The sequence below is a fragment of the Cardiocondyla obscurior genome, linkage group LG04 (assembly GCF_019399895.1).
Source record: "Cardiocondyla obscurior isolate alpha-2009 linkage group LG04, Cobs3.1, whole genome shotgun sequence".
Lineage (NCBI taxonomy): Eukaryota > Metazoa > Arthropoda > Insecta > Hymenoptera > Formicidae > Cardiocondyla > Cardiocondyla obscurior.
In genome coordinates this window covers 8,980,801-8,998,933 of record NC_091867.1, presented here as the reverse complement: position 1 = coordinate 8,998,933, position 18,133 = coordinate 8,980,801, and the positions used below count along the sequence as shown (strand labels likewise).

At 39.0% G+C, this 18,133-nt stretch overlaps 3 protein-coding genes across 5 annotated transcripts; 2 read left to right on the top strand and 1 right to left on the bottom strand.

Annotated features, from left to right (window-relative positions):
* Positions 1-1,410: 1,410 nt before the first annotated feature.
* Golgin104 (Golgin 104) lies at positions 1,411-7,217 on the bottom strand. 2 transcript variants are annotated; one of them, XM_070655562.1, is made up of 8 exons: positions 6,908-7,217; positions 4,780-6,454; positions 4,197-4,467; positions 3,616-4,019; positions 2,917-3,452; positions 2,551-2,813; positions 2,393-2,416; positions 1,411-2,244 (listed from the first exon to the last, which is right to left on the bottom strand). In XM_070655562.1, exons 1-8 carry the CDS (start codon positions 7,059-7,061, stop codon positions 2,023-2,025), a joined length of 3,549 nt encoding a protein of 1,182 aa, XP_070511663.1. In that variant the 5' UTR covers positions 7,062-7,217; the 3' UTR covers positions 1,411-2,022. The 2 variants fall into 2 exon arrangements, with proteins under 2 accessions (XP_070511663.1, XP_070511664.1); XM_070655563.1 differs by lacking the exon at positions 2,393-2,416 and having other exon boundaries at positions 6,908-7,216.
* Positions 7,218-7,433: 216 nt separating this feature from the next.
* Shop (sulfite oxidase) lies at positions 7,434-10,114 on the top strand. Its single transcript, XM_070655623.1, has 6 exons — positions 7,434-7,604; positions 7,732-8,349; positions 8,433-8,622; positions 8,699-9,218; positions 9,347-9,406; positions 9,496-10,114. The coding sequence occupies exons 1-6, from the start codon at positions 7,564-7,566 to the stop codon at positions 9,735-9,737; spliced, it is 1,671 nt and encodes a 556-aa protein (XP_070511724.1). The 5' UTR covers positions 7,434-7,563; the 3' UTR covers positions 9,738-10,114.
* A 295-nt stretch (positions 10,115-10,409) lies between these two features.
* Positions 10,410-18,116, top strand: Rhogap93b (MyTH4 and RhoGAP_KIAA1688 domain-containing protein RhoGAP93B). Of its 2 annotated transcripts, none has more exons than XM_070655560.1 (11): positions 10,410-10,783; positions 12,129-12,233; positions 12,560-12,698; positions 13,375-13,539; positions 13,619-14,159; positions 14,266-14,835; positions 14,925-15,317; positions 15,438-15,596; positions 15,688-16,541; positions 16,634-17,077; positions 17,363-18,116. In XM_070655560.1, the coding sequence occupies exons 1-11, from the start codon at positions 10,770-10,772 to the stop codon at positions 17,555-17,557; spliced, it is 3,579 nt and encodes a 1,192-aa protein (XP_070511661.1). In that variant the 5' UTR covers positions 10,410-10,769; the 3' UTR covers positions 17,558-18,116. The 2 variants fall into 2 exon arrangements, with proteins under 2 accessions (XP_070511661.1, XP_070511660.1); XM_070655559.1 differs by having other exon boundaries at positions 15,408-15,596.
* Positions 18,117-18,133: the final 17 nt, after the last annotated feature.

Below are 18,133 nucleotides of genomic sequence, written 5' to 3'. Positions count from 1 at the left end.
GTTTATTCTAATTTATTTTTTATCTCAAATACTAAGATTACTGTCTGATATAATTTACAAAATAATTGTTTGCATTGTAAAAATTGTCTTAATTTATTATTATTGAAAATGGATTTGCTAAATATTTAAATTATTATTTTATTATTTTCTAATTCCTTTCACCTTATTCACCAAAAGTACAAAAAAAATATTTGCCGAAAATAGATCCTGCTGTAATAAATTATTTATTATCTAATTTATTATATTTATTAATGTTTTTTAGTTAGATATTTAATTAATCAAAAAATTTTTTGAAGCTTTCAATCTCGAAATGCAGGTGAAAATTACAAGTTTGAGCATAAAAAGATTGAAGCTTTCGACGTACATCTTTAAAACTAGTGAGAGCAAGTGTTTTCTCAAAAAAATTGCACATAAAATTAAAAATATAAATAAAAAAAGAAATAGAAAAGTAATATGCAATTTTTTTACATGTCGCATATTTAATCACGCTTATTTAGGACAAATTATAGGAAAATATTTAAAAAAATGTAATCACACAACTCGTTGGAAAGATTTCAAACCTTCTAAATCTTTTCTCGTGAGTTATTGTTTGCACAGAAAAATGTACTTACAAATTAAATGTTATTTGAAGTTTGAGAACACTGCAACGTTCTCTTTAAAAAATATAAAATAAAAAAAGTGCAACATAAACACAGGCAGTAATCTATTCTACAACAATTCTCTCTATCGTGTATGACACTCGAATTAACATAAACACTAAACTCGGCGTTCTTATAATTATTGCGGTATTGTCAGTATTAATATTTGTAGTGATTTAATGATATTATCGATTATAATATATTTAAAAAAAACTAAGTAATTTTAATTATTAGTTAATTTTTAGATATCAGAATTACTGTCAAAAGACAAATGATATTTTATCGTTAAATATGCAATACAAAAGAAGTCCAATTTTATAGCGTACTTTATTGAGGAATAATAATCTTATTAGAATAAGACTAGATATTAGTTCCCTTTGATCTCTTCTTCCATCATATATAATATGAATTTACGAGTATCTTATAGAATATAATTGCATTTTATTATTGCACTGTACAATATAATACGGTATAATATATTATGATAGTATATCACAGTAATAATAATTCACCTTTAAAAGAAAGAAAAAAAAAAGGGATGATCCAAAGTAAATCACCTAAAGTAAATTTTAAGAATATTAATCACTAGATTTAGTCGATTTTACTTCGATTACAATCCTTTATGCTCAAGTATATACTATGGTCGAAATCCTGAGCATTAAATCAAGTATTATAACTGTCGAGTGTAACATGAATTTGTAGTCTGTTAGATTTTAAGCTTGACTAGAGTGCCTCTAGATATAAGTACTTTAGAAATGAAAGAACAATCTAGTTGAACTTGCAAAATAAACTTTTATTTACCAAATTCATAGCAGTATTACTTCCTTCCATACTTCTTTCTTGAACTAAGTTATTCTCAGTCGTCGATTTTTCTATTTTTTAAGTATTATCGCGAGTTCAAACAGTTGTTGCATTCTTCTCAAATAAAATATTATATAATACCGTAGTAGCGCATATCTATCTAGCATATATATAAATATGTATTTAATTAGAAATAAATAAATATAAACATTTTTTAATACAATTGAAAATGAAATAATATTGTAATATACATATATATAATTTATACGAGATTTGTTTAAAAAGATTGCCTAATGAGATGTTTTTTACATATATGAAAAATTTAATGATTTAAATTCAGCACGCTAGCATTATTTTAACTATTAAATGTCTCTGTCAAATCTGATAAAAATTTATTGTTCAAAATTGTAACTTAATGCTACAAAACACAAAACTCACCGTTAAAATAAGACATACTAACGATATCGACTTGAAACTTGTACTAAATAACAAAATGCCGCATCCAGTCTCGTTACTTTTTAGACATATCTCGAATGTGCGTGAGTATACATATATACATAATTATACATGTAATAACTAATTATTAATTGCTAATTTGTTTTTGCTGTTCTATTGTTAATTTCGCTATCTCCTTACCTAATGTATCAATATTGTCTTTTAAGGTAATGTTTTTTAATAACGCGTCTTCAAGAACCGCTTGTAACTTTTGGTTTATTTCTAAAGAAAGCTCTAGAGTCATATTTTCATCGGAAACTCGATGATTGTAAACGGATGCCATTATACCTCCGCGTCGTGCCAATTCTGCCTGTAAGCATATACATTTATTTAGAATTTACACGTATAAAGATAGGAACATAAATATGTTACACACACATAAGTATATGTAAAAATTAATCAATAAGCTCTAACAAGCTTCATAACATTATTTAAGGAATTCATTTTCTGACACTTACTATATCTCTTCTGCTTTTGATATGCTTGGATACAAAAAACGAAATTATTCATTATTACAACGATTTTATTTTAGCAAATAAAGCGATTAAAACAAATTTTATCATATCTTTTCTATATTATAAGATAATAATTGATTTAAAAAAACATTAATATTTACCTTATGTTTATCTCTTTCATTACACGTCAAAGCTCCAAAATTTTGTTGTAAAATATAATTTTGTATTATTTTTTCTTTCTTCTGTATGTCTTCGAGTAATACTTGTGTATGTCCTTTAAAAAAATCTAACTTTTCAGCTCTTTTTACATTTATATTTTGAAGTTTAATGATGCGATCCATTAATACTTGATTATTAAGGTCTATAGAGTTAATGTGATCACTATTAATGTTGTTATCTGATAAGGCACCGTTTGATGTATCACCTAAAAAAGAACGAGAAAGGTAATCTTATGACGTTATAAATCGCGATAATAAAATTTGCAATGCGTTGATTTTAATAAAATATCGAATCTATCACTATCAAACCTGCTAAGGAAGTATTAGATCCAGCCCTAGATGCAGTATCCAATGAATTAGTGGGAGATGTAGCTTCAAACATTTCTAATTTTCTGCGACATTGTTGTAATTCTCGTGTCATTTCTTTTATGGACGCTTGGTGTTTCCTCTTTAATACTGCATTTTCACCTTGACTGTCTTCCAACTTTTGGGCAAAGTTCTGCGCTAGTTGAGTTTGTTCAGCGACATGGTTGGCCAGAATCTCACATTCCTCTTTCCGTTTCTTTCGTTCTTGCATTAAATCTCCCTCCAAACTTTTGATTCTACTGGTCAGCTCGTGGATACGTTCACGTAGTGGGCCTTGTTCGGACTCTAGATAATTCACTTTTGTTTGAATCGCGATAAATTCAGATTGAAGACGTACATTCGTGTCTGTTAATTTTTGTGTAAAATCTAACATATCCGCTTCCTTTTGACGACAAGCCTGCATATCAGATACCAATTCTTCGTTCGTAGATTGTAATTGTAATAATTTCTCTTCAACTAACATTATGTATTCTTCTTTTCTGTAAAAAATAAAACAAATAAGTACGAAAAAAAATTTAATTTAAAAGTTTGTAGTTGAAATCTTTTTTCAATTATAGTAACTAATAAAGTACAAAGCGTGCGGCTCACAACAGCCTTTAAAATAAGATAAAATATAATATTTAAACTATGTTGTATACTTACTGTTGCAATTGAACTTTTAGCGTTTCTAATTGGGAGACTTTATTTAACAATTCGGCGATTTGTTGCTGATTCTGATCCGTGATAATCCTTAAGTTACTTAAATCATTTTCGTTATTTAGTCGAATTTTTTCAGACTCTTGTATTTCTAGGCTAAGCTTCTTATTTTCCTCAATTAGGTTTTGCTGCTTAGATTTTAACGCTTCCAATTCTTTTTGTAATTGAAGTCTTAAAGTTTCTTTATCTTCTGTAACATGTCTTTCCAAAATTAAACGCGCCTGATGCTCTTTCAACTGTTGATCTAACGTCACTGCTTTGTTCTCTTCAGATTGCTGAAATTTACGAAAAGATTCTTGCGTCTCGCGACGAATCTGCTCGCATTCTTCTTTCATGTCATTTATTTTCATCTGTAACATATATAATAAATGATATTTCGTTAAATTATTTGTGGCAATCAACTGTAATCTAAACCACAATAAGGTTCGAGCTATTGATTCGCACGATTTTTAAATATATTATTTAAAATATGTAAATTATTTAAATAAACCACGTAAAAGGTAATATTATGTTATGTGATACTTTACCAAAGCTTTATCCAATTTCTGTTGGGTGTCTTTTTGAGATTCCATCTCAGTTTTGAGTTTGGTTTGCGTCCACTTTAGTTTAATCTCTTTCAATTTAACATCCTCTTTCAAACTCTCTACGTTCTTTTGAAGATCGGTTACTTCACGACATTTTCCATCCAAAATGTTACATATTCTTGTACGTTCGCCCTGTGCTTGGCGCAATTTGTTTTGTAATATTTCCTGGTCCTTCAGAACTTCCTTAACTTTACGTTCCGTCGATTCCTTCGCTCTGTGTATTGCATATATTATAAATTAAATTTTATATAGCAACTGTAGATATAATTAAAATTTTAATTAACTGATTAAGCATTATCGTCGTTTATACTTCCAATTTTTGTACTGTAAATTTTTTCAGGCACGATCGACAAGGCAAGTAACAACATACAAAAATATAAAATTATTCTGAAGACTTTTACTCTTATTAATTAATTTGAGACACGTTATGACGCTAAAAATTGTTTTTTTGTGTCGACATTAGATTTTGTCGATCTTGCCTCCGAAAAAGTATCAGTTAAATTACAAAGTATTTTTTTTTAAGTACCTTTGTGTGTCAATCAATTGTTTCTCGCTGGTTACATATCTCATGACCATGTCTTCTTTCTCCTTACCAATCGCGGCACATTCTTTTTTTAAAGCTTCTTGCGTATCTAACGAAGCATTCAACTCACTCGTTAATTTATTTACAGTCTTCTCTAAAGTCTCTACGTGTGAGATAAGTGTATCTCCACTTGTTTCGGTTTCTGGCAATGAGATATTGGACCGATTTAATTTCTTGAAATATTCCATTTTCTCCAGTAGCTGCGAGTGCTCGAGTTTTAAGCTGGTATAATCCTCCAATAAGGCGTGATATAACGGATGCTTTAACGATCCGTGTTTTAAAATATTTGAATCTGTCAAATTATTAATACCAGGTGAGTTTTTTTTATCTGTGTCATCGTGCAGCTCGTTTGTCTGTGAAAAACTTTTATTTTCATCTATCTCTGCTGACAGCACGTAGTGTTTTACTCGTGCATCAATTGCATCACAATCTAATTCATCGAAGTCATTCTGTTTAAGTACAGGATATTTTTTTTCCAATTTATCATTCTCAAGACTGTTACATGATAATTGCCTTTCAGAATCGTCATACATTTTATTTTCCTTCGTGGATGCAAATAGATTTACCACTTCTTCGTTATTTGTTACGCTATCTAAGTTGTCGTTGTTTTTATTAAAACTTGGTTTCACTGTACAATGCATCGTGTCAAACTGATTAGTCGCGGAATCTGCATTTAATATTGATGTTACGTTAGCCAAAGACATGTTGTTGGTAGAAAGTTTCGCGGCATCGGTTTCAACGAATTTCGATATGTTATTATATTTCATTGCCAAATGCTGCGGCAATAAAGCTTTCTCCATGATATTCGTCGACTTCTCCGTGATAAAATTAAGAAAATTACGGCTCTTGTTTAGAAGATGAACGTTCGACTGCATAATATTCATTGGATTCGTCAGAAGAGACATTTTTACGAGTTTACTATCATCAGCCAACGTCGGCCGGGATACCAAATTTGGCATGTTAGTGCATAGTGTCGGGATGGAACTTGATTCATCTTTCTTACATGCATCTACCCGATTTTGTTCGTTTGCAGTTGTGTTATAGTCAACCCACAATTGTGAACCCGTTTCTTCACAAATATTTTTTGTTTTGGATGCACCATCATCTGCAATCCGTTCTTTAAGGCAATTCGTCTCGTATTCATTTTCCTTTGAATCCCTCCGATACGTTTCAACGGTTTTTTCATTTATGGAACACTGCGAATCGGATTTTATCTCGTTTAAACGATTGAACAAGGTTTCCTCTCCATCGGTGGTTGTGTTTCCTTGTGTGTGTACGTTCGTTTTGTACGTGTTAATTTTATTTCTATCTGATAAACCCAAAGACGGTATCACGGGTAGTGAAGTACTTGTACGGTGAGAGCGTGAATTGCAAAGAGATTCATCGCTGTGTGAAAGACGACTCTCGCTGCTGGATAAATGGCAAGCTTGAAGTTTTGTGTTAGAAACGTCGGCGATAGATTTATTCTCCTCGAAACCGATGGATGAGCAAATGTTGCCTGACGAACAGTTTCTCTCATTGTTTTTTCCTAATAACGCCGATTCGTTTTTACTTTCAATCACGTTGCTTTCACGACGGTCATCGGAAACTTGCGAAATGTCATCCTGCATTGTCATTCCTGATAAAAAAAAAAACATTGTTATTTTCAAAAATAAATTGCTTGAAAGATATCACTAATCCAACAGAAAACTTGCTAGATAAAAAGCATTTGTTATCTACAACTTAATTTCGGTTTGAACATTATATCATTTTACGGCATAGATAAGCATTATTAGCACAAAAAAGTGCCAGAAAACTGATTGTTTTCAAGCTACTGCCATTTGTATATACACCCAGCTTCATAAAAAAAAAAAAAAAATCAATACTGTATACGCATCGATCCTCTTTAAGGAACATTTAAAATGACACTGGAGATTGAAGGGCTAGAGAAAGTGTCGCTGCGTTTCATCCGAAAGAATTAATTTATTATGTTCCTTCGCCGTTAACTTATCTGGAGCAAACGACTAGTTGCCAGCACACAGCTGTGTGACTTTTAATGAAGCTTGGATGCGTCGCCGCGATTTAATTATACCTGCGTGCAGGAGGGCGACGTGTCTTGCGGGTGACTCGGCCCAGTCGTACTCCACGGAGTCCACGTTGAGGTCTGTCTCGTCACCAAAGGGCTCCGAAGTCTCGCCCATTGCTGATCGAAACTTTCGTTGGCCGATTTCAAGACTCTGCCGCATCCAAGAACGTGGGCCCGTCGAACCTCGGCATCGCGGACTGGCGTCACAGAACGTTCTCGAGGCTCTTTGTAAAATTGAAAGGAATGTATTCGCGCGCGAGGAATCGCCCGGCTAACGAACAACTGTCAATAGCGTCAAGTGTCGTCTTGGCGAGTCTCAAGATCGCGCGTGCGTCACAGCTGCACTCGCGGCACGTCAAACATCACCCATGTGATCAACAATCTGGCAGTATGTCCCCTGTTCCACTCTGAGTGCAGAATGTACCTTTCACGCTTGCTCCTCGTAACCCTCGCAGCTGAACTCTCGGCACTTTTCACTTTGCTTCCTTTTTTATTTTATTTCAGCATACAGCATACTCCAGTCTGGTCCAGCCTCTCTCTTTCTCCAGTACTCCAGTCTGCTTATGTCGATAAACAACTGTCACGACCTAACTGATAATGCTGATAGAATTAGTCGTTAATTTTTTCGAACAGAATAAACACCAAATTCGCATATCGGCAACATGAGCTTACTCTTGAAAATATTTCGCGGAATAAAACAAAGGTAATTTATTATATATTGTATATTGTAAAGATTGTATATTGAATTTAGATTTTAGTTTTTAGTTAGTAATGACGTATGGCATTTTTTTTTTTTCTATGCACCGATAAATTTTACGCATTAATTTTAGGTCACAAGCACCACTGCTGCAAGTCGTCGCGAGAAATTATAACACCTACCAGCAACATCCCACGGAGGAAAATAAATCCTCCAAAAATGTGCGAGATTCTAACATATTATACGCAGCATGCTTTGCTGTTGCTACTTTAGGTATATCTTACTACACTTTCAAGCATAAGAAAACCGTTTACGCTCTCAGTGCAACGCAAAACGTACAATGTGGTCAGCTGCGAAAGGACATGAAAACCTACACCCTGGAAGAAGTAGGAAGGCACGACAGTAAGCAGAACCGTATTTGGGTGATTTTCGGTCGAGGTGTATACGACATAACAGAATTTGTCGACAAGCACCCAGGCGGCCCCTCAAAAATTGTGATGGCTGCCGGGGGATCTATCGAGCCGTTTTGGTCCATATTTGCAAACCACAATACACCAGAGATACAATCCCTGCTGGAGTCCATGAGAATTGGCAATATATCAGAGGAGGATGCTAAATCTAATGAAAACGATTTGTATGATCCTTATGAGAATGAGCCTGCTAGGCATAAGGTCTTAAAAATTAATGGCAGTAAGCCTTTCTGCGCTGAACCATCTTCACCACTGTTAGTCGAGAGTTTTATTACGCCTGTGTAAGTGTAATTATGCATTATTAATTTTTTTTTTTTTGCAATACATGTTTTAATTACAAACTGATGTATATTCTTCTTTTTAGTGACTTTTTTTATGTAAGAAATCACTTACCAGTTCCTAAAATAGATTTAAAAAATTACACGTTAGAATTAGCAATAGAGGGAACGACTATAAAGACACTGGATTTTAAAGCATTAACAACAAAGTATGAAAAAACAACTATAACAGCAGCAGTAATGTGTGGTGGAAACAGACGTTCGGAAATGTCGAAGGTAAATCTCTGCAAAAATTAGAGACAAATTGTTGCTTAAATTAATTAAATACGTAACGCTTTGTTTTCTTATTCAGGTGAAAAATCTAAAAGGTGTCAGCTGGAACGTAGGTGCTGTTGGAAACGCCACGTGGACGGGTATACGGTTATGCGATGTATTAAAAGATTTAGGAATCAGTGAAGATAAGTTTAACCATGTTCAGTTTGAGGGATACGATTTAGATCCATCTGGTATGCCGTATGCGACAAGTATTCCTATTTCTAAAGCAATGGATCCAAGAGCGGATGTGATTTTGGCCTATGAAATGAATGGTAAACCATTAAGCAGAGATCACGGATTTCCGATAAGAGTAATTGTCCCCGGTGTCGTGGGCGCGAGAAACGTGAAATGGCTGAGTAAAATTGTCGTCTCAAAGGAGGAGAGCCAGTCGCAGTGGCAGCAGGGTGATTACAAAGGATTTTCTCCGAGTACAACTTGGGACAACGTCGATTTCAGCAAATCGCCGGCAATACAAGAAATGCCCGTAATATCGGCCATCTGCGATCCGCAAAATTCGGACGTGGTCAAAGTCAAAAATGGCAAAATTCAGGTGAAAGGTAAACGCAAAGACAAATTAGTCTGATAAAATCAAATTTTATAAATTGTTTTTGTTAATTTTGTGACGATCGTTGCGCCTTAAATTTTTTAACCCTTTGTGAACTCTAATTATACCGTTTTTCATCAGGTTATGCATGGTCCGGTGGTGGCCGAAAAGTAATTCGTATTGACGTTACAAACGATCAAGGTAAAAAGACGTAACATCGAGATCAAAATCAATTTAATTAATTCCTCTTTTAACGATCTTTCACAAACCTTTCGCGCTGTTTGTTTTAGGAAAGACTTGGCACACGGCAGACTTAATAGAGGATCTTCAGGCAAAGCAAGGTCGGTATTGGAGTTGGACATTATGGAACGTGGAACTTCCTGTGGACAAACGCTCTAAAGAGGTTGAAATCTGGGCGAAAGCAGTAGATTCGTCATATAACGTGCAACCAGAAAGTTTCAACAATATTTATAATATTAGAGGGCTGCTTTGCAACGCATATCACAAAATTAAAATCAAAACTCAGCATTAATGAAAAAATTAATTTTCTATTAATTAATCATTGGGATCTCTTTGTTGTGAGTTTAAAATTTAAAAATCTTTATAATATATTTTTATTATAAGATTTATAAATTGGTGCTAAAATACGAAAAGACTTCGTACCAAATACATTTAGAGAGAAACACGCTTATTATTTTAGATGTAATTTTTAAATAGAAATTGTGAAAGTTGTTATAGAGGGTATCGTGTGACACGCTGGTGTATCCAGTCCATATAGTGTTACTGCGAATATTATGAAAACTTTACATTACAATACATTTATATAACTACGTTATTATAATTTTTATATACATTTTTGTAAGAAAAATATGTGCATTAATATTCATAAAGTTACGAATTAAGCCTGTAGTAACGGATTATCCTTTCTGTAAGCGGACAATATGTAATTTTTTAATTATATTATTGATCAAATTGATAAAAAAGATAAAAAAAGTCGGTGCTTTAGGTATATAATTACAAGTGTAAAAAATGTATTATTTAAATCAGCGATTTCGAAATCGGAATCTCGTGTACGCGATGCGCGGAGTCTCTGGAATCGCTCCGACAATTTTACGTTTTCGCGTCCTTCTTGCGAATTGCATACTCCCGGTGCGTGCAATGTGGGCGAAACCTGAACCACGAACTAAACAGACGGAAAAAGATGGCCGTCGCGGGGCTACCATGAAGGGGCCGCGTCGCTGTTCGCGCTCGCGGAAATGGGACGTTGCGACATCCGTGTGTCATCATCGTCACAGTGAGAAGTGTCGGGCGGAGGAGAGTGGTGATCGTTGGCGAGGGTGACGTGCCCAACACGGGGTAAGCAGCGGCGGCTGATCGCGAAGACTGGAGTGGAGTGGTAGAGCGGAGCGCGGCAGTGCACCGCACCGCGCTGCACTCGTCGCCGCGCGTTGCAGCGACGACGGTGACGAGGAGAGAGGCGACGTCGACGGCGGTAGCGACGACGACGACGGGGACGGCGAGAGTGACGACGACGGCGGCTGTGGGCCAGCCGGGAACGCGTGAGATGGCATCCGACGGGTAAGGGCGAGGAGAGGTCTGCCTTGTGTCCCTTAGCTGCACCCGGCTGCACCTGCAGGGTGCAGCGGCCGCGATCGCTGCTCTAGGGAAAACGCGGCCGTCGCGACACATACACACGGCGCACACGGGGAGGCCGACGGTGTGCTCGCAGATCGATAGTGAATTTTTTTTTTTTACAGCCACCCGTCCCAGTTTTCTCCCTCTCCGTCTCGCATTCTGCTCTCTCGCCGTTTTGCTTCGTACCTTCCCTTCGTACCTTTCGTACGTACACGAGAGTCGCAAAAGAGAAAGAGAGAGAAAGAGAGGGAAGGAGAGAAAGAGAGAGGAGTCCGCAGCGTCGCCTTCTGATGATAACCAAGGCGCCCGAGATTTCTCGCCGCGCGTTGCTTCGCGGTTCCCTCGCGACGTTTTCGCTCTCAAGTTAGCCGTGGTCGCGAATGGGCGGGTCTGTCTTTCTCGTTTGTTCTCTACCTCGCTTCTCACAGTCCGCGTCTTAAAGTGTCTCAAACTCGCGTTGTGCGTTTCCTCTCGGTACCGCGCCTTCTGTCCTCGTCTTTTTCTTATTTCTCTCCGTTCGCACGTTCCCCTTCCGTCCCATTTGCCGTTCCCCGTTGTCGCGCGCGCGATCGCTGCCCCGCGCGATCCACGCGCGAATGGATTTCCGCGGCCTATTTCGGCCAATTAAACGACCGGCGTGACATCAGAGTGGTCTTTCTCGTTGCATCGCGACCCAACATTCCTATCAATTTACGGGGCCCATCGGCAGCGGGGCGCGGCGTGTCGGACGAGCGAAGCACCCTCCCTCGTGCGCCCCGATTGTCGACGGCGTGTCCTCGCGCGGTGTCCCCGTGTCCCTCTTTTCGATCCCGCCGCTTCCTCTTTCCCCCGCTGTTGATTTTTTTTTGTTCCCCTCCCGAGATCGAGCACGACGTTCCAATTAACGTTCCCCGGCACCGCCGTCGGTGGCCGTGCTCTCAAACGCGCGCGCCGAGTTACGTCAGTATCGCGGAACCCTTCTGCCTTATCGCCTTGGCCCCTTTATCCCCCCGCGCCAGGCCCCGTTCCCCGCGTGCGGGATCGCGAGTCGCACGCGGGACCCGTCTCCCTGACGTATCGATCCCGCGCCGGGATTTCGTCTCCCGCACGCGGCGGAAGGGAAAACCTGGCAAGACGCGCGGGTGAAAGTTTCGGGGAACTAGAGCGACTTCGGAACCGCCGCGATATCGTCCGTCATCGGCTATTTTCCAGGCCCGATAAATCGACGGCGGGTTAAATCGCGACAAATCGATGCCACCTTCCCCGCCGTGAGATCGTTGTTAACGTTACTAACGGCTGACAATTGCAGCAGGATGGAATGGGTGGAGATCATCGAGCCACGCACGAAGGAGCACATGTACGCGAACCTGACCACGGGAGAATGTGTGTGGGATCCTCCGCCGGGTGTACCTGTGTAAGCAGCCTTCTCACATCGATTCATCAACGGATCCTCGCGCGGAATGCCTCGCGTTTACTTGATAATTCTCTTGGCCCTCGTCCCGCAATTGAACTGCATTGTTTTCCCCGGTGGATAATTTACTTTCGAAGCTGAATCGATCACCCAGCGTCTAATTGGCCTTTATCTTAAACCTCGAGGCATTCGGCTCGATCCCGTGTAATCATTTAAATGTCTGGAAGTAGTAACCGCTGTAATTATTTTAGAGAAAGTTTTCTTAGAGAAAGTACTAAGTCACCGGCTATTACGATATGTGGTACACGTCCCGTTTAATAAATTTGCAGGAAAAAAACGGACAACAATCAATGGTGGGAGCTATTCGATCAGAACACCTCCAGGTTTTATTATTACAACGCGACGTCTCAGAAAACCGTGTGGCACCGCCCGACGGACTGTGACATCATACCGTTGGCAAAACTTCAGGTAAAAAGAAAAAAAATCACGCAATTTGATATCGTTTGATATGATTTCACACATTTGTACAATATTGGTGCCGCGAGTGAGTCATCGATTGAGTCGGCCGTTCAGACAGATAGATAAAATGCAGATAAGATCGTGCCCCCCATCGGGATATCCGCCGGGATCGGATCTTTACGAATCGCACACAAAATCCGTGAGTTCCGTATAGACTCGCAGGGCGCGTGTAGACACATTCACGGATGTGTGTGATGATTTGTAAGTTTCTCCGGGATAACGCACGTTACAGAACTGTATCTTAAAGTGGCGGAGATATAAGTGTGCAAGCGCGTCTGCTCTCTTCTCAGCTATAAATAGACGTTTGCAGGGAGAAAAAACTCTGGTTTACATTATGCCATGCTACTATCATGAAACTTTTCTCGTGATAATGCTGTTCGTTCATTGAAAGTTTGACAAAAATATGATTGCCAGATGTTTCAGAAAATACGTATATTCTGGCATTTACTTATATTTTTAAATGCAATGGATTATACAAAAAAAATATACGATTTATACGCAAATGATTATATGCAATCATGTCTTTTGTTGAATATTTTATAGATAAAGAAGATTATCGATCAATTAATTGCCGGCAATTGTATTTTATTGGATGATCTATCTGTATATTTTTATATTTATACAGACGCTGAAACAGAACACGGAACCTGCAAGCGGTAGCACATCCGATACTCAAAAAGCAACCGAGCTGAGAAAGAAAGAATCCGTCTCGACGCAAACGCAAACTCCTTCGGTTAGTCGATCGACACGATTTAATCATCAAGAGACTACGAATTTGACTCCGACAGTGGTAAATTAAATTTTTTTTCTCAAGGAATTAGACGACATTAATATTTCGTGATTTTGTATGACTACATTTTCTTCCGTAGCAAGCTCTTTCTCTCAGTACTTCGAACAAAACGCGGACTTCGGGCATCGATCTTCAGACTTCTCCTCCTTCTCCGTCTCCGTCCGCGAGGCGACACCATCATCACCATCATCATCATAATAATAGACATCACAGGCACCATGATGTACCTACAACGCGTACCAGACAACACAATCATTCGCAGGACTCTGGCAGATCCAGCGATAGTTCCGTCTCGCACAGTAGAACTTCCTTGGAGTCAACCAGTTATCGCTTGTTGGATTCACCACATAGGCATCATCATCGTTCGGCCGCGCAAACGCCGGTAAACACCGCACAATCCTCTCCTAGGCAGCACAGTAGCGGTACATTAGAAACTAGGTGTCACAAAAGCGGAACTCTCGAAAGTGTGAAAAACCAGAAGTCTGTGTCTTTGGCGGGCGAACCACCGCCTCTGGGCTTATCGCTTTCGACTAGCACACCTTTATTTAAGAAAAAAACTTTTACTGATCCACAACGCGAAGGTAGAGCTGGAAACTTGGATCTAGACAAAAGTAAAAATGGTAAGAATGTATAATATTTTTTCTTACGTTTTAATCAGAAATATTTTTTACATATAAATTACGTATATATTTTAATCGTGTCGCGATTGAATTTTTAATATTTTAGGTAGAGAAAGTAGTAGAGGCTCGTATGGTCCCGAGCCGAGTACTTCGCCATATCGCGATTCTTTGATGGAATCCCGAGTCTTCAGGCAGGAAATGCCACCGTATCGCCCACCTGAGGTTCAACTTAGCCATAGTTATAAATCACAAGGCGAAAAGTATGGTTCCTTAATGGAGAGTGGCAATCGTTACCATAGGGATAGAGAGATGCAGCAACAGCATCATCGGGAACGAGTCAATAGTCTCGATAAAACAAACCCGTCAGCCTTTTATCCAAGTTCCATGCACTCGAGAAACGTGAATAAGCAGCCACAGGATGGTACGGGTAGCATAGGTAGAAGGCATCATGGATGCTCTGCGTCACTTTCCGAAGCGAATGTTAGAGATATGTATGGTGCAATGTTGTCTGAGAGGAACGATCCCGCCAAGAGTCTCGGAAGGACTGCTGGCGTACATAGTGGTAATTCGTCAAAGCAACGAGGAGGTCTCGAAGCGATAGAACGAGAGAGAGAACGAGAGCGCGATAGAGAAAAAGAATACAGGCGAAACACAGCGTGCAATAACTCACTGGATTGTAAGCGAGATAATCTTTATATTTCTTTCGCCATCTTCCTGTATGAGCACGTATCTTTTGCAATACATGAATTATTATTATTTTACAAGGTGTTGGATCGCAGCCGTTGGGTCGCAGTTACAGTTTTGTGCAACAACAGAAGCAACAACAAAAAATGCAACAGCAACAACAGCAACAGGCTAGAAGAAGAGAGCGAGATGACGACGCTATGCACGAACGTTATTTGATGATAAGTCAAACTCACGAACAAGCTAGACAAAGACTTAGTAGTAATACTAGCAGTAGTAACAGCAGTAACAGCAGTAGCAATAGTGCGGCAGGTGAAGAAACAGAAGGCCATGCCGAAGGAGATGATAGTAAAAAGAAAAGAAGTAATGGAAATCCTAGTCCCCCATCGTCGCCGTTTTACGGCAATCTTCTGCCTGATGCCGATCACTTATTACCGTTGCAGCATTATATCCTTCAACAAGCGAAATTATCAGGTAATTAATAATAACAGTAATAACAATAATTTTTTTTATATTATAATTTTATGCAACGTTTTTTTGCTATTCTTATTTATATATATATAGGTTGTTACAAATTCGGAGATCCTTTATTAGTAGAAGAAGGAGAAGATTCTTTGGACGAGGAAGGTGGCAGGGGCGAAGGTATCGGTGGAAGAGGTGACGACGATTCCGACGATCAATTCGCTGACGACGAAGCGGCCAGCAATCAAGGCGACTCTTCCAGTCAAGAATATCTTGAGGATCACTACGCAGGTATAAAATTATTTTAAAGATTATAAACATGTAACTTTTATATTGAATGATATAATTAACGATAAAGTTTTTTTTTCCGGGTATTTTTTAGATTTAGGTAATTATGACACAGCGGGTTTAGCTACTTATTATACCACAGCCGATACTCTGACAAGGCCGCAAGTACGACCGCCGTCTCCACCTAATATTGTGTCACAAACGGAAGCGAGAGACAGTGTCGTGACTACGAGACAAGTCTCAATACCCACTGTAAGTTCAACTCCAAGTATTGGTATAACGAATATTGACAATACTGATCTTGATGAAGCGCGAAGAGACGACAGCACGGGTGGTGGTGACATCGAGAAATACGCGCAAGACAATCTTAATTTGAATTGTGGTAGACCAAAAGGATTGAGATTATTGTTTCGGAAGAAATTTAGCGTACGGGATATTCTTAGCTGGTCGAAAGATCCAATACCACAGCCAATGCTTGCGATGGTGGACGGCGAAAAATTACTTAAGAGAGAGGCTTGCAATTTATTCCGATTGGTTCAAGTATACATGGGAGATCGCAAAGCTAACGTCGGCATGACATTAGACGGCGTCGCTATGGATATTGTGAATACCGCGTTTACGAAGCCACCTTTGCGGGATGAGTTGTACGTTCAGATTTGTCGACAAACAACAGAAAATCCGCGAAAAGAAAGTCTACGACGTGGATGGGAATTGATGGCTGTGTGTCTGGCTTTTGTGCCGCCTAGTGCGACGTTTGAACCCTACCTTGAAGGCTATATGAATAGGCATCGTGATCCCAACTTCCAGTTTCCCGAAGTTGCCAAGTGGCCAATACACGTGCAAGTTAGTCATTACGCGACCGTAGCCTGCAGACGATTGCAACGAATCGGCGCGCATGGCAAACGACAACCTCGCAAGGCCACGATGGAGGATATCGATCAAGCGAGGGTAAGATGTATTAACAGTAATTAAAAAATTCATTTATCTAGTAATTAATTTTACGATATAGTGACTTAAAAGTTTGTACTTTTTTTTTATAGATACAAATCTTCCGCGCGTCTATGTTCGGTGCAACGCTCTCGGAAGTTATGGCTTTACAAAGGGACCGCTTCCCGCTTAGAGAGTTACCATGGATACAAACCACACTGACGCGACAAGTACTTGTGTGTGGCGGCACGTTAACTGAGGGTATTTTCCGAGTATCCGCAGATGCTGACGAAGTCAGTGCGTTAAAATCCTGCTTAGACAAGTTCGAAGATGGGCCAGTTCTGGCATCTATTCAGGACGCCCACGCACCTGCCTCCCTGCTAAAATTATGGGTACGCGAGTTGTACGAGCCGTTAATACCGGATTCCTTCTACGTAGAGTGTGTATCTATGCGGCATGACGATCCGGAAGCCTCTGCGGCAAATGTGGCCGCATTTGTTGAACGTTTGCCGGATCTTAATCGTCGTGTGCTGTGTCATCTAATACGCTTCCTACAGGTAAGAAAATATTTTCATACGTTCTCAATAAGAGAAAGCTGAATGAAAATTTATCTACTATTTTCACCGTGTGCTTAGCTATATGCAGTTGTGAATTTTTTAATTCATGTTTATGTCGAACAAAGTATCACGCGCTCGTTAAGCAGATTTGTGTATACAGCAACATTTAATGCTAAACGCACGGTGAGAGTATGAGGATTCAAGAGCAGCGAGCCCTCGATACCGTTGAATCAAATTAAAACGTGTTTGGAGAACATGTACTACGATATTGTAATAACTTTACAGATATTCGCTAGACCCGAGGTAGTCGCCCGTACTAAAATGGACGCCAATAATCTTGCGATGGTGATGGCACCGAATGTATTGCGGTGCACGTCCCAGGATCCTCGGGTAATCTTAGAGAATGCACGGAAGGAGATGGCTTTCGTCCGTACTCTCATCGAGTCATTAGACACCGCTTGGGTCGATGATCTTCACTGACCGTATCCTATCGCGCTAGAAAAAAGTCCGCTCTAGACTATTATGCCAAATGAAATCAGCTGTATAGTCACGTCTATTGTTAGTTATCTCTTTCTCTCTCTCTCTTTCACTGTTCTCAATTTATCTTCACACTCTTGTTTGTCCAGTCACCAGTTTCCCCCCATAGTCTCCTATATAAATGTTCTTCGTAACGGTAATTTAGTGCTAAAGTCTTACCAAGCTAATCGATCCACCCGCTCCTTTATTTCCTATTTATTATTTATATACAGATTCTATGTTATATGACAGATTTTAGAGATTATATTAGATTATATTATGTATATCGCTATATTATATCATATTATATATTTTACCAATCCCTTGTTACCGCGTCGAATAAACGTGGACGGCTTTTTTTACTCAATCATTGTTGAATCTCGTGTAAGATAAAAAAAAAAAAAGGAATCATGTGTTACCGTGTATAGCTGCGCTCCGCGATAATCTTTTTGTATAAGCGACGAAAATCACGTGTAAAGCGTTTTATCGAGGAGTAAACACTGCGAAAGATTAGCAAGCTGTAGTCGCAAGTGTGTTTCT

Excerpts from the sequence above, each read along its gene's own strand:
- Golgin104 (XM_070655562.1), bottom strand. The coding sequence starts at position 7,061 with ATGCGGCAGAGTCTTGAAATCGGCCAACGAAAGTTTCGATCAGCAATG. Across the intron at positions 6,455-6,907 it reads CGTCGCCCTCCTGCACGCAG|GAATGACAATGCAGGATGAC; the intron begins GTATAATTAAAT and ends TTTTTTTATCAG. Across the intron at positions 4,020-4,196 it reads AGAAATTGGATAAAGCTTTG|ATGAAAATAAATGACATGAA; the intron begins GTAAAGTATCAC and ends TATATGTTACAG.
- Shop (XM_070655623.1), top strand. The coding sequence starts at position 7,564 with ATGAGCTTACTCTTGAAAATATTTCGCGGAATAAAACAAAG. Across the intron at positions 8,623-8,698 it reads GACGTTCGGAAATGTCGAAG|GTGAAAAATCTAAAAGGTGT; the intron begins GTAAATCTCTGC and ends TTTCTTATTCAG. Across the intron at positions 9,407-9,495 it reads TGACGTTACAAACGATCAAG|GAAAGACTTGGCACACGGCA; the intron begins GTAAAAAGACGT and ends TGTTTGTTTTAG.
- Rhogap93b (XM_070655559.1), top strand. Across the intron at positions 12,234-12,559 it reads CCTCCGCCGGGTGTACCTGT|GAAAAAAACGGACAACAATC; the intron begins GTAAGCAGCCTT and ends ATAAATTTGCAG. Across the intron at positions 14,836-14,924 it reads GTGCAATAACTCACTGGATT|GTGTTGGATCGCAGCCGTTG; the intron begins GTAAGCGAGATA and ends TTATTTTACAAG.